General features: G+C 42.6%; 1 protein-coding gene across 9 annotated transcripts in view; it reads right to left on the minus strand.

Moving 5' to 3' along the window:
- LOC146174932 (neprilysin-2-like) overlaps positions 1–14,593 on the minus strand; it is a 117,835-nt gene extending 103,242 nt beyond the window's left edge. For 6 of the 9 annotated variants that reach the window (XR_014702020.1, XM_084584163.1, XM_084584165.1 and 3 more), the window contains exons 1-3: positions 14,449–14,593; positions 10,265–10,352; positions 9,444–9,560 (exon numbers count right to left, since the gene is read on the minus strand). Coding sequence is in view for 6 of the 9 variants with exons in the window: in XM_084584163.1 (XP_084440289.1) it covers positions 9,444–9,560; positions 10,265–10,352; positions 14,449–14,490 (247 nt within the window). In the remaining 3 variants the exon portion in view is untranslated. Of the gene's footprint in view, positions 1–9,443; positions 9,561–10,264; positions 10,353–14,448 lie in introns of those variants that run through there. The other 3 variants (XM_084584169.1, XM_084584168.1, XM_084584162.1) reach the window with 2 other exon arrangements.
- Between the last annotated feature and the right edge of the window lie 929 nt (positions 14,594–15,522).

Here is a 15,522-nt window from a genome sequence, read left to right on the forward strand (position 1 = left end):
TCAACCGTACTCGAGAGATGGCTCTGGTTCACGGCTTCCTGGACGGAGGAAGCTGCCACCTAGGGATGAATATTTAACGCCTGCTCCGAATAAATGTTCCTCTGTCTCTTTGTGGTGAATCCGGTGCCTCCCGAGCCGCTTGAGACTCCCTACTGCTGAAGCGCAAAGCGAGACCAGTAAGTCTTGCATTCAAGGCAATGGGTGAGTTTAAGAAGCATGAAGATATCATTGCTCTTTTCTGAAGTAAAGGACGTTGATCGGGATGGCTTACGAAACCCTCCTTAGTAAGGCGCCATTGAGCGAAGGAAGGCGGGTTACTATAAGGCATATTCAGTGATAGAAGGAGCTCATCAAGCTTTGATATGGCTGCCGCGATGAGTGCCTTGTCCTTTTTACAGACAACCACTGCAGCAGTTGTTTAGGTACCAAGGCACAGCGAGAAACACAGGGAAGCGGTGACTATTGTTGACGTCACAAAAGCACATTTTTTTTCTGCATCACGTGGGCAAAGCTGCAGGCCTACCTTTTCCCTTGTATATTTTGCAATCAAAACAAAGACATTTAAGGAGGTACTGCGGTACTTCTCATTGCGACCGAAGTTTTGCCATTACAGGTAATAAAGATATGGAATTGAGAATTGCACTATATATGAGCTTTTTATTTATGAAGGAAAATGCCTTTATCAGCCTTCTACTGCCATCAATAATGCCATATCAAACCGCTTTGAGAAACATTAACAGGTCACATTAAGAACAGATAGATGAAGGAGGCTCTCTTTTAAATATAGGGGAGAGAAGTGCTTATCGGAAGTCATTCCGCTGTCGTTAACCCAGGCAGCACCAGCCATAGGCCCAATATTGGGGATTGATTGGGGATTACTGGCCCACAAGTGGGCCAATGGTGCCAATGAGCTACCCATAATGCGCAGCCATGCTATAACATAAGCATTATTGGGCCAGTGAACTTCACCCATATCTGTTATTGGCATTCAATCGGCTAACAGCGGTCAATAATGCCCTCGCATATTGAACCGCTTGCCATTATTGTATACACAATGAGACAACCTGGTCATTATTGGCCAACCACCTACAATGGTTTGCCAATATCTTCCACACCATGGTATAACCTGGTAAATATTGTCCGGTCAATAACAACGGCTTCTCCGTATTGAGTATATCTAGGGATACAGTGGTCAATAATGTCCAACCAACTTTGGCGGCTTCCTGACATTGTAATATTTTAGATTCTATTGGTCGATATTGTCTATTGAGCCTTGATGGCTGGCCAGCATTGCACATATCATGGCATAGGGTGGGGAATAATGTTTTGCCAATATGGCTGTCTTGTCAACATTGCATATATATTGGCATGCAATTGGTCAATATTATCCTGACAGTCATAGTGGCCTGCCAACAATCTATACAGATCGACTTATAGTGGTCAATATTGTTTGATGGACTGTGGTGGCTAACCAGCATTGGACATATCATGGCAAAGCTTGGTTAATATTGTCCGGCCATTATGGTTGTCTTGCTAACATTTATTATATCTTGGCATGCATTGACCAATATTGGCCAGCCAGCTTTGGTGGCACACCAACATTGCATATATCTTGGTTTATAGTGGGCAATATTTTCTAATGAGCTTTGATGGCTGGCCAGCTATGTACATATAATGGCATAACATGGTTGATATTGTCCGGTCATTATGGTTGTCTTGTCATCTATAAATAAATCTTGGCCTATATTGGTCAATAGTGACCCGCCTGTCATGGCGGCCTGCCAACAATGTATACATATTGCATTATATTGTTCAATATTGTTCGATAGACTGTGATGGGTAGCCAGCATTGCACCATAATCGCATAGGGTGGGCAATAATGTGCTGCAAATATGGATGGCTTGTCAACATGGAATATATATTGACATAGATTGGTCAATATTGTCCCGTCAGATTTGGTGGCATCCCAATATTGTATATATCGTGGTGTCTAGTAGTCAATTTTGTCTAACGACCTTTGATGGCTGGTCACCACTGCACATTTCAGGCTGCGGCGGCGCTAAAAAAACAGTAGAAGCAGCTCTGACCGACACAGACATTTTTCAATGTGCATGTATCCCAATATGACAGCGTTTTTGGGCTAATTTCGTTCCAACTAAATTTTTTGCTGTCGCAGACACCAGTTTACGTTCAACTGCAGAAGATATTCATACGCCATACGTAATTTGGGCCACCATATATATGTTTTTTGGGATTAATGTACAGATTGTCCTAAAATTGTGTGACTGAGCTGACCACACAAAATGCACAGAAGCGCCCATCACGGAAAATGTAGAATATATTTTTTGAATATATTTTCCGTTATTTACTAATTGTTGCCGATGACCTGCGATTATATTTGACGATTTTGGTAGAGTACTCTTTCATTTATGATTTTAGGCATGATTAATTGTTATGTAAAATTCTGCATATAATATCTTCGAGACAATTCCTGCAAAATAGAGGGCCGGATACCGATCATGCGTGGACGTAGGTAACACAGATAGTGTTCCAGACTTTAGCCATGCAAGTGTTGAAAAAATTCTGTCAGCACGTGGAATGTACACTGCAGAAATTTGCGAAGGCGAGATTAATAATGCTGCATACGGTGCATCACGTATCATTATCGTTATCAACTAAACGCAGCGTCATTACCATTGATACTGTCATCATTGTCATTGCCACTAATTGCGGCGTCATTCTCGTCGCTATCATCACTTTCGACAAGGAGAATTATATATGGTGCTTGTTTCGCGATCCCGGATTTAGCGCAGTTCGTTAAAGCGCTAGCTAGGCTAGGAGTCCGATTCCCGGTGGAGACGATTTGTTTTTCTAATCTCGTCAAACCAGGATGATTGAAAGTGATAGACACATCAGTGCACAGATCCTGAACACATCTCGGCAACAACTCTCGCGCATGGAATTTCGTTCTATGGGCCTATATATACGCATACGAGTGCACAAGCATACGCACACGCTCGAGCACACATCTGACAAGCAAAAGCCTAATAGATACGTGTCCGCGAAAATACTCCTGCGCAGTCAAGAAACGCAAGGTACTCAAATGCAAAGAATGCAACAGAACGTGTGAGTCGCTTGAACAAACACCAGTGGCTACGTTTGGATAATAAACGCAGAAACGATCGAATATACCCGGTGAATCCACATCCTGTAAACGTTTGTCTATGATCGGAAACACGCACGCGTAGCATCATTATTCCCGCCTTTTTTTACGCGATAGAAAGAAACCCTACATATGTTCAAGCGATAGCAGAGGTGAGAGAGATCGATCGTGCTAGCCAATCAAACACTCACTGCATGAGTCGCCATTACGCTAGCTGTTTCCGGCATTCAGCATCAGCACCGACTATACCACGCCTCAATAATAGCTGTTCTTATAGACAGATATGTTGGGCTGCTTTCAAGGCCTTCGAGTTCTAATATCTACTAAACACAAGTTTGCATCCTATTCCTGTACTCTTTAGCGCTCTGCTGTGGGCTTCAGCAACAGACGGATAAAGACTGAACGACTTTGGCCATCGGTGTAGCAGTGCAAAAATATTTCAGCTCAAAGAAAAAACACAAGCAACATACATTCTACGCTGTGTCTAGCTAATTCACTTGACAAGAAAAGAAATCTGAACTGTACTAGAATGGTTTGTATTCTAATGCGACGTAAATCGCACACTGCCGAAACGTTGTGTGCATGTGGAAGATAATAAAAAAATCAACAGCACTACATGTGGCAAGGCAAACGAAAAAAACAAAACTTTAAAACAATTACCTACAGTGCAATGAATGCGCTCTCATGTGTCTCTAGCATATATGGTAACAAAATTGAAATTGCATAATAACGATGCTCTCTATGGAAGTTACTTTTGTTCGAAAGCTGCAATACATGGCTCATAATGATGCATTTGACTACAGCTTTTGACAGCCTGCTCCTAAGCACAGATCTCACACTATTCTTCAGGCATTTTATGCCTAATTATCAAACCATATAATCACCGCACCGAAGGCGTTTCCTTCCAGAGAACTAAACAATTCTATCTCATCGGGTCAGCCAGGTAACTAATGGCAATTCATATATATTAAAAGTAATGTAAGTGCGTTATTTAGGCAGTTTTGGGGCATTTTTAGAGAACACCACTCTCGAAGAATTTAACACACTATTGAGAATTAGGTTTCCTCTCTGTAATATTCTGCCGCTTTGACAAGCGCAGCTTCCGCGGGCTGAAAGATGATTTTACCGCGCTTCTTTCTGAGGTCTACACCTTGTCCCAAGTTCGTAGATATAGTTTCAATGTTGACCCTTACTTTCTTTCTATTCTTTCTTTACTGCCAATTTAGTTCTTCAGGTATTAGCTCCTCGAGTATTTTGTATTTCTTGCTGTTTTATATGCCCACGCTTAGTTCTATGCGCATTTTTTCTTGCTCTAAACGTCGACCTGATTTGAAAAAAAAAATTAATAACATGGGAATTTTAACCTTGAAGTACCCAAAGTTATGGTCGTTTTCACTTTTCTTTTCCTTAATAGGAATACAGCAAGTACACGGGCTGCTGCATCGCTCAGTTGCGCGTCATGACGTTTCAAGAGCACTCCGTCATGAACACTGTGTGCCATCTTTAGTAAAAAAATATATCCATTTGTTCGACCCAAGAACGATTCCGTGAAAACTGGAGATTATTTTACGTATGTGATTGTTACTGAAACACATAGGTAAAACGCATTTTGCATAAGCAAAAACAAAATGTAGCGAAATTATCGTGCCACTGAAAATGTTACCGAGCCAACAGTCGAGGCGACCAAAGAGCTACGAACGCACTTCTCGTTGTTTTAGCGAAGCCGAGGACAAAACTGGGCATTCCTCCTCACAAGCTTGGCGCAAAGAACATATGGTTTCCATTCTCTCGTCCTTTCGTCGCCTCTCCGCCCGAGGGCCTTGACTAAAGCAATTTTCCAAACCGCTTTCAACTTCACATCTTGTACCCTTTTCTCCCCGTGAAGCAGTCATCGCCGAAGGGCAGAGACTTTCACTGCCCATTCTTTCTTCCGGGCTAGGCATGCGTTGCTCACAATGCCCCCCACTCTACTCCCCCGCAATCTTCCCTTCCTTCCCGCCAACTTCTTCTAGGATCTGTGGGATATATGCTTGAGGGAGGGGGGGGGGGGGGGGATACCGGACGCGGGTTATACCGGCCTAATGTCGCGGCGGCACTCTTGGCGTCCGGGGGAAGGGGAGATGGGACGTTGGGAGGGGTGGGGGGAGCCAACTTCCTTGGCCGGCAGCCTTCTGGGCTCGCGCGGTTCTACGGGACCTCTTTCATTTCTCTCACCGCCTTTCGAGCTTTATGCTTCCTCTTTCGACAGATCTCAAACAAAAAAAGAGAGAGAGAGAGAGTGAAAACACAACCCTTTTGCCCCCTTCCAAAGTGCCTCGAAACTCGACACAAGCGGCTGATTCAGAGGCGTCCGGCCGGCCACACAATCCCCACCCGCTCGAGCTGCTCGAGCTCCCGCAGTTTTGGACAGCAGAACCGAAAATCCAAGCATTGTGAAAGTTCCAATTCGTTTTAATGACCATGCCTAAAAGAGGATAACTGTGAGTACCACCAGCATTTTAAGTTGTTTGTTCATAACTGAGCTTTCTGAGACAATTTCTTGCTTTGTCTCGTTGTAATATCGCTACTTTTTCTTACAAGGTGTAATAAATCATCATATCACTGGGATGTACTTTGCGTGGCAACATTCATTTTGGATTATTGCAACTGAGGTCTGGGAATCTGCGCTAGCCGTATGGTAAGATAACTTTTTTTGCATGATTTGGTGCTGTATGTTGCAAGCCTTGATCATCATGTCAATAACCGATATGCTTGCGAGAATGGAAAGCCATTTATTTCGACCGCACCACGCCAGTCAATTCTGAACTGCATTTTAAGCGCTCTATTTTGTATGCATAAACGCTGGTCACAAAGACAAAATTTACGGCGCAGAGGTGGCCAATTTGTATTGCAAAAGAAAAATGTGGCCCTGTAAAGCATGATGCGTGTTTTGTGTGATTTTCAAGTTACAACTTCATAGCGCGTGTTGTGTGTCTGAAGTGATCCAATTTCTCTTACATACTATATTCAAAACTCAAGGTTAAGTTGGGCTTTCTGGAACATGATTTTTAGTTGCGAGCGAATATTTAATAGTGTAATTTGCCGTTATGAATGCGTGTTTAGAATGGTCTAAACGACGTATAGCTTATTCACGTGTTTGATCTTTCTCCTGCGCTAATCCCGAGTAGTAGAAGTGTCATAAAATAGTCAGCAGGTGCAGTTTTACTATCAATTGTAGAAAACTAAAAGCGTCCGGAAAGAATATCTGCCGACGCACTTATTCTTACTGCTAAATTTGATTGTTTGCGGAAATAATAAAAAAAACTTTTCGTTCAAAAATGCACTTATCCACAATTATAGATTGTTATATCGCGCAGAAAAAAGGGGCTTGCCTGAAACATGACACTATCTTCTACGTGCAAGAGCTTCTACTGTCCGCGTGAAGAACTCAATGAAAAAAAAATCTGAAAAGGGGATTCTTATTTACAGTTGCTACCATAGTTCTTATAATTTACCACACGTACAAACTTGTTCCCACAACAAACGTAATGCTAAGCTACGGATTTCTTTATTTTTTCAATTTGAGTATATTATACAAACCCCAAAGCATATGTGTCGTACGTTGTTTTGGCTGCAGCTTTGATAAATTTTAAAATGTTCTGTTTGCAGTAATGATGCGGTGAACACTAATTTTAGCAGCCGCGGTCGGAGTGCGACTGCCATTTTTTGCGTCTCTGTTTTCTTTTGTAGTTTCTTATAGTTCTTGCGGAAATCTATCCTAACGAAAACTATTAAAAGGAAAGCTATTGATTAGAAGCATGCAGTTATGACGGCGTCTTTCTTCTACAGATATTCGATCTGAAAGGCACTACAAGTAGAAGGGGGCAAGCACTGACTACCGTTTAACGAATAGCTAACGGCAAATATCATTTTGTTTTAGGTTTACAGCATCAACAGCACATCCACATGGGAAGCCGTGCACTGCCAGATGTGGCAACCAATGTAACCAAGTTAATATGGCGGGCCTCACCGAGTATGCAGCTTATTTCAACCTGAGTAAACCAGACAAGAAAGTAGTCTGAGGGCCAACAGGTGGTGCTCTATTTTGCATTTTTACTAAACGGTCGAGCTGTACATCCACTTTCCAAAAGTTTTCTCGCTTAATGGGATTTATGAATGTTGCTTTTATTTCCAGGTGCCATCTGCGAAAGGAAATACATTGTTAAGCACGCTGCTCAAGTCCATATTTTTAAAGGCTGCTGGCAGCTGCTGCCCCTACAACCGACCACAAAAGAAGCTGCGATGAACTCATCGCCTTCCTCCAACCTGGGACCTGGGAACACCTGGCCAATGGACGCAAAAACAGGACTAGCACTGAAGGCTGAGTTCTTCCTAAATATTTCCATGCCCTGTAAATCATGCACACCTAATAAATCACCATGCAATGAACCTTTGAGCTGTATTATTTTCTGTGCATGGATATTCTCAGCATGCTTTATTTAAATAAAAAGCTACATTAAAAATATCAGCACTGCATACGTATGAGATGGCTTTGTAGTTGCCTATTAGCCATAGCGCGAAATAGCAACTAGCCGTAGTACTGATTATTGAAACATTAAGCACTATAATGTGCAGGATTGCCAATTGCTCTGGCTGGATGCCAATAATGCAAAACCACTGGGCAGGATTGGATTGGAAATATTGGGTAGCCGATAAATCTGGCTGGATGCCAGTTGTAAATATCCAGTGAATAAGCATGTATACAAGATATTGGATGCCCATTGAGCTTGGCGGGATAGCAGTGATATAAAAACCAGTTAGTGAGCTTGGGTGGAAAATATTGAGTAGTCACTGAGTGCCATTGAATGCCAGTAAGCAAGGCAGTATGCCAATACTGGCTTTGATAGGAGAGTAATCAAATTGGTTGGCATACATCTTGGCTCTTTGCGCGCCCCAATCAGATGCCAATATTGACCAATATTGGGACCAATATATCCCAATATTGAACCAGTGACGGTCCATTGATGGCGTGCTGCTTGGGAACCATCAGCTACTTTGTTTAAAGCTCAGAAAACTGAACATAGACCCGAATATTTTTCAGAGATCGATTGTTTTTTGCGTAGCAGAAGTCAGTTCGTCACAGCAACTAACATGGTTTCTTCATCATGGTCCGTAACTTCAGGTTCAATACTGGGACAATTATTGTTTCTAATATGCATCAATGATCTACCTAACTGTATTAACTATACAATTAGTTATTTCGCAGATGATTGCATAACTTACCCAGTAATCAGTTCCATTTCAGACCCACCCTTTCTTCAGTGTGACTTTAATAAGGTATCCAGTTGGTTTAACCATTGGCACATGACACTAAATACTAATAAGTGTAAGGTTATGCGCAATTCACATCGAACTGCTGCTGTTAATCCTAGTCGCTGCCAAATCTCAGGCTCTGTGCTGGAACACGCAACCACGTATATATATGTAGGCATTCATACAACTGCTAACCTATCTTGGCATACACATATCGATTACATTATTAACAATGCTAACCGCATGCTTGGTTATTTGCGCCGTAAATGTTCTATGGCTGCTCTACAAAACTTTTGTGCGATCAAAGTTGGAATACGCGTGCTCGGTCTGGGATCCGGGACTCGAAACTCTAACCAACCTTTTAGAATCAACACAGAATCGTAGCGCTTGTTTTATGTTTTCTAAGTTATCCCGGTACTAATAGCATAACTGATATGAAAAACATTTTGAACCTGCCTTTCCCTTCGTAGAAAACTCTCGCGAATCCTAACATTTCTCAAGATTTACTATCGCAATCACAAGTTAAAAGGGACATTCTTTCATAGCCATCGTTCATATCACCTCGCACAGATCATAGTCATAAGGTACGCATTCCATACTGCCGGACAAATGCATATTTTAGCTCTGTTGTACGGAAGACGATCAGCGATTGGAACCACCTGCCCACCTTGATTACGGATATTTCTGACAAGTGTTCAAAACAGCTGCTGAAAAGAGCAGTGTCTGAGTAATCGGCCTTGTTATTTAATGTGACCTTGTGTTTTGTGTAAGTTTAATTTTTTTTTGTGTTTGTTGATGTCGTATTATGCTCTTCTTCATTTTGCTTCAATGTCACTTTGTTTTTATTCCACTCCTTTTTGTAACGCCCCCAGGGCCTTGAATTGGTATTGTAATAAATAAATAAAGAAGTATGAATCCTTTGCTGTGCTTTCTAATTTGACAAGGGATTTGTCGAGGACCGTATACTGGCATTGGGAATCATACATACGTTTCTTAGTAGCGGCTGTCGCGCTTGCTTTCTTCGGAGATGAGGTGGTGTTTTCTGGTTGCAAACTTGTGGGCGTGGTTGCTGTGCGAAGGCGCACACCAGGGATCTCTCGGTGGGCTTGCGTTGTAAAACAGATAAGCCACTTTAATCACGAATGACCGCGCCACTAACTATACTAAAGCAGTGTAATCGAGAAACAGTATATTTCCAACTAAAACGATCAGCAAACAACATTCTATATTAATTTTTGTGCTTGATTTGGATGCTCGAATCGGTAGTGTATTCAAACATTTATTACCAAGTACCGGGGTTGTTATTTCATTTGAGATATGTGTTATGTGAGTCTGAAATTTTTAAACTTTCAGATGCGTGGACGGGACAAATAGGCGCGCTTGAATAAGCACCTTCTATAATCCGATCTCCGCTGACCTTCGACGAGATGTGCTGAGGTGGATGACAGTCCTCTCCATGAGCCTAATACATAATGTGATGCTTAAAGGGCGCAACTGACTTACGTAAAACATTATTTCTCAGCTGTCAACTATCTGGCACTGAATTTCATTCGCTTTCAGAACACTTCCCAGCCAGTCTCCCCCTCCCCAGCGTTTCTTCTTCGGAAAAAAAAGCATATTTAAACCTTTGCCAGTTATGATAGCTGTGCCCAGGCGAAAACAGGTCCTGTTGTGGAAACTTTGGCTCTACCTGCGAACTGAGGCTTCCCCATTCTACCCTTGTTCAGTGCTCTTTCTTCCAATCGCAATGTCATTTCGATGGCCCTGTCAATGTCATTTCAATATGAGCGCCCTACAGTGACTACATACCATGCTCTGGAAGTAGACTGCTGCGATATCCGAAGAGTATCCACAACACCCACAGTAGAGCAAAGGCATAGAGAAGAAGGCCGGTCTTCTGCCCAGATGTGGCCCGAGGTACGTGGAACGAAAGAAAACAAAACATTCACACAGACTTCCAAGACATACTTTTCGGAGGGCAGTGAAACATAGTTCGCTCTACTGAAACGGTAAAAACGGAACTAATGAAATGCGTTCATCCGTTTTGTCGCACCATCATGCGCCAGAAGTACGTGACCTCCAACACAAGCCTTAGTAACGCCATCAACACCTGCTTCAAGAAGATGAAGCACCTAATATAGAAGCAAAATTACAGAACCACGTAAAAAAACAACATGAAGTATTCGGTATTGCTGTCGTAGCGGCAAATTTTTTCTGTCTTATAGAACTATTTCGTAGCCTTTTAATTTTTCGGTAGTACTTTTCTGTACTCTCTAGCTGTGCACTGCTTTTATTTGGGACTACAGAAATTTCTGATGTCACTAGAAAATATTTTGTTGTCGCAACAGGTCCGATGCAAAGCCGCGCAGAAATGCTATTGTGTCAACAAAATGTTTCTTGTATTTTTTAGCCGACGTTGAAGAAATGTATTCATATGTGCAACTGAACCAATCATGACTGATGTACACTTTGACGGCCAAAACGAGGAAAAAATCACTGCTATCCGTCAAGTACCCGGATACATTCTGTGAATTACACTCGATAGTAAATGAAGAAAGAACGCTCCTGAAAGTTAGTCGGTACCGAGTTCGGAGCCGATTGGTCCATATCTCACCCGATGGATAAGGGAAGCTCTATTGCTAGGCTAGCACCAGTGTTCTCCAGAAACAAAAAGATTAGAGGTTGACTTTGCAGCAATGTCTTTTCCTGTATAACGTGCATCCTACTTTCAGTATTCCATTCAAGTGCGTCTTGCAATTAGTTTCTACAGTGAAATGAGGAGCAGGCAGAAAAAGGCAGACAAGATAGGCACTTGCGGTACTCACATCTGGCGCAAAACCGACCCCCAGACGAAATAAACATTCATTACGAAATACGGTTCGTATAATAATTGAAATCGCTAAAAACCAACCAGTTCATCAGAGAACACTCCTTTGAAAAAAAAAAATCTGATATTTACGGCGGTCTACACTACAGAAACACTGACGACGGTGCAAAGACTCCGTTCAGTGCATTGAAAAATACATCTCCTGACACGGAAGCTTAGAGAACTGTGTCGTCTACGGGTCTACGGTCTTGTCATTCAGTTTTCCGTGTTAGTGAGAAATCGTATAAGGCATATATATCTTGGCGTGCAACTTGACTACCCTCGCATTTTTATAGGTGCATTAGAGATCCAATGCGTAGACGTTTCCTGAGCACGCCTGCAGTTATTTTTCGCTGAGAACATTCGGCTGAGTGAGGCCTGCACACGCTTTAGCAGTGCAGGACTGTAAATTTAGAGTCCCAGCCACAGAACTCTTCCCAGTGTTCTTTCATTTCATTTCATTTATTTGATCCTTAAGGGCCCCAGGGCATTACATAAGGAGGGGCTACAGTTGCGGTAAATAAAATCTTGATGAAGGCAGGTACAATTAACACAAACATATACAATTGTAAAAGGCAAGGAAAATAAAATATATAAAGAGAATCAAGGTATCCGTGGCATCATGCATAAAAAAAACAAGAAATGCACGTGTGGCGGCAAGCAAACTTGAAAGCCAATGAATGATTTATGATAACACAGATGAAATGCTTACACATCTTGGAAACGACTAGCGAGGTTTGTGCGAAATGATTTGCGATCGTCGAATGAAACTATGTCGTTAGGTAGGGCACTCCAGTGAGTAATCGTGTCGGCTCCTGATACCTGCTATGGGGAGGCTGTGGTTTAGGCGATTGGACGTTCTGAGCGGTGGTTTTAGGAAAGGGTGTCTGGAAGCAGGGTGGTAAAAGAAGCTGTGCAGTAGGCAAAGATGGGAGATGATGCGGCGTGACTTTAGAGTGAGCAGGGAGTTCAGTGATGCGGTTTTCTTTGGAGTATTCAGGAGTGATGAAGCGAGTTGCACGATTTTGGATGGCTTCGAGTTCGGTGGTGAGGTGGGCTTGAGATGGGTGCCAGATGATCATTCAAATTTAGTTTGGGATGGACGAAAATTTGATAAGCCAGTTTTTTCACTTCTGGGGATGCTGATTTGAGGTAGCGCCGTAAATAACCTAAAAAACGTGAGTCATGAGAGCATATTGTTTGGACGTGTATGACCCATGATAACGAAGATGAAAGATATAATCCAAGGTATTTGTAGGATGATGTTTTGGCAACCGGGGTAGCGTTGATAGTGTATGAATGCTGAATTACTGTTCGTTTGCGGGAGAACGACAAGAGTTGGCATTTGTCCAGGTTAAAGGCATGAACCAAGTGTCATATCATGTGGCTATTGCATCAATGTCTTTTTGTAGTAGGTGGCTATCTGTGAGATGACGAATGGGACTATAGATGACACTGTCGTCCGCATACACTCTTAGTTTAGTATCTATATTAGCTGGGAGATCATTGATGTAAATTAAAAAGAGTAGCGGGGATAAGCCGGTACCCTGGGGGACACCTGATGTAACATTAGAAAGGAATGAGCGGTGGCAATTGCTTGATGTGAATTGCCTGCGTCCAAGAAAAAAACTGATTGATCCAGGTTATTATATTATCAGGGATACCTAGAGAGGAAAGTTTTGCGAGCAAGTGTGAGTGCGGAACGCGGTCGAAGGCCTTGATAAATTTATAAATATGGCGTCAAGTTGCACGTTTTTGTCCATAAAGTGAAGGATGTCATGAGTGAATTCAGCCAGTTGAGGGTCGCAGGAGTAGTGTTTTTGAGAACAGTATTGATGGGAATAAAAGAAGTTTATGGAATCGAGCCGGCTCATTAGGCTGGATGATATAACATGTTCAAGTAATTTGGAAGAGATGCTGGTTAAAGAAATAGGACGGTAGTTGGAAGGGTTTGTGCCGTTACCTTTTTTGAAGATTGGGACAATTTCTGCTATTTTCCAGTCGTCAGGGACGTCTCTGGATTCTAATGACTGGGCAAATATTAGATGCAGTATCTGGCATGATACTACGCAGGTATTTTTTAGTAGTTTGCTATTGATCTGGTCGCAAGCAGCCGATGAAGAAGTCTTGAGTGAACTGATTAGATTAGCTATGCCTGCCGGAGTGATTGTAATTTGGGGCATGGCTATTGTTGAGATGGCTGGAAAAGGATTTGGACTGCCAGCTGCTGGGGAGAACAGTATAGATGATTTAAAATAAACATATATCGCGAAAAGGCTTCATACACTCTGGATTACATATTTTCCTTGGAGACATATGTTTTGTTTCACAGTTTTAATAATTACTCGCTACTATAATTCATAACACCCTCGTCAACAATGCCTATATGCAATTGAACATATGATATTTGGTTGGAGGGGCGAAAACCTAAAGTGCGCATTTCAACAGCTTGCAGGGCACTATGTTGTGACCCTTCGCAAGTGGCGCCCGGCATGCTCATACAGTGTGGTGTCGCTTTACCTTTGTCGAAAGTGCTATATTTATGTTCACTTTATATTTTTTTATGCTGTTCATATTATTTTGTTTACAAATTTTATGTCTTGTTCTATAGCGTAAACATGCGAAATGAACGTTTGACTATCAGAAATGTTATTCCGTACTGTCTCTGTCCTATACCTCGGTGTAGTAAGTGAGAAACCTATCTGCTGACCAGAACATATTGAGCAAATAGCGAACCAACGCATGCGCTGCATGAGCGATGCACTTGCATGTATCATATCCAATGTTTTTGCCTAGGCTTTGAATGCCGGTGTTGCCGTAGCGATAGCTGGATTTGCGAGGACAGCCGTGCTAAGTGATATTGATTAAGCGTAACCGCACTAAACACGTAGAAACGAAGGAAACAAGAATATCCTTGTCTACTTTAGTCATCTGCGCTTCGCATCGTTGCGTTTATTTCACACCACACTAAGCGAGTCAAATCCCACTTGCACTGTTATCCACCTGTTCCAAACGAAAGAAAAAATGGCCTATTCGTTGGCGTGGTTCGTGTCGAGAATAGAACAGCGGGTATGTCTTTTCCTTGAAACTAATGGACATGAAAGAAACCTAGGCTCCAGGAACTCACCGTTGTTTGCCACACGTTGTTGTCGGTCTTGGCGGCGCACATGTTTCCCCTTCGAGCATCGTCTGTATTCGTGGACGACCTTTGCGACTAGTGTGCAGATGGCGCTTCCGAGAGCGCATTCACATTCGTTCGCATCGCGAGGCCAGCGAGGGAAACTTCGCACTTGGTCAAACAATGCATCATCTGTCATGTCGGCCGTGTTGGCGCTAGCTTCGCGTTCTTCCGTGAGGTCTTCTGCCCTCATTGGGCTTCAACAAAGCTTGGAAGCTCTCCCGCCTTTTACAAATGCGGTGCCGTCTTTAACAATATTCAAAGCGATGCTCCTTTAGGTCAGGTTCAAAATAAGTTAAAAACTCTGCACTGGGATTATACACTGTAAAAATATCAGCTGAAGACAACAGCTCATAATAAACGACAGCGCAAGGGCACTATGTTAAACAAAGGTCGGCGTCGGCCTCACGGCTGTGATAAGGAAATAACTGGCTCCCACGCCGGTGATTTTGATTCACAATTTTTACGCCAGCGTACTTTTTGCTGCATTCTGAGTGGTGCCATGTCACTTCGCTTCGCATTTGTTTAGATGAGAGAGTTACTTTGGAGGCTAGAGTGCAGCAGAAATTTCAACCGACGACGTATGTTTCTTTGATGGAGTGCCGTTTTTATTAGGTGCTGTTCTTCAACAACTGGTGAGAAGTATATGGACCCTAATGTTGGCCCGAAAGCAACTTAAAAGGCAGAATATTTTGAGAGAACGAGTATGATATTCTCTAGTACAAAATCTGAGCTCAGCTCTTGCTTCGACCGCATCAACTCTCAAGGCCTTTTCTGCGGCTTAATCATCCAATGATTCCTACACTTGGTTAAGCCATAAGCGCAGAATTTTAAGTGAGAGAAGGGCTGCATGGCCCATTCCCCCCCCCCCCCCCCCTTGTTTTTGTTCCCGGAGACTGAGCGCGAGGGTTAGGGAAAATCATATTTCTACTACGAACTGGCACATTCACATTGGTAACACGGGCCACTTTTCAGTCTCGAGGTACTAGTACACGCTTCTTTGACCCACGTTTCGATTAAACT

Source organism: Amblyomma maculatum, chromosome 11, assembly GCF_055883805.1.
Source record: "Amblyomma maculatum isolate TAMU_Amacu chromosome 11, ASM5588380v1, whole genome shotgun sequence".
NCBI lineage: Eukaryota > Metazoa > Arthropoda > Arachnida > Ixodida > Ixodidae > Amblyomma > Amblyomma maculatum.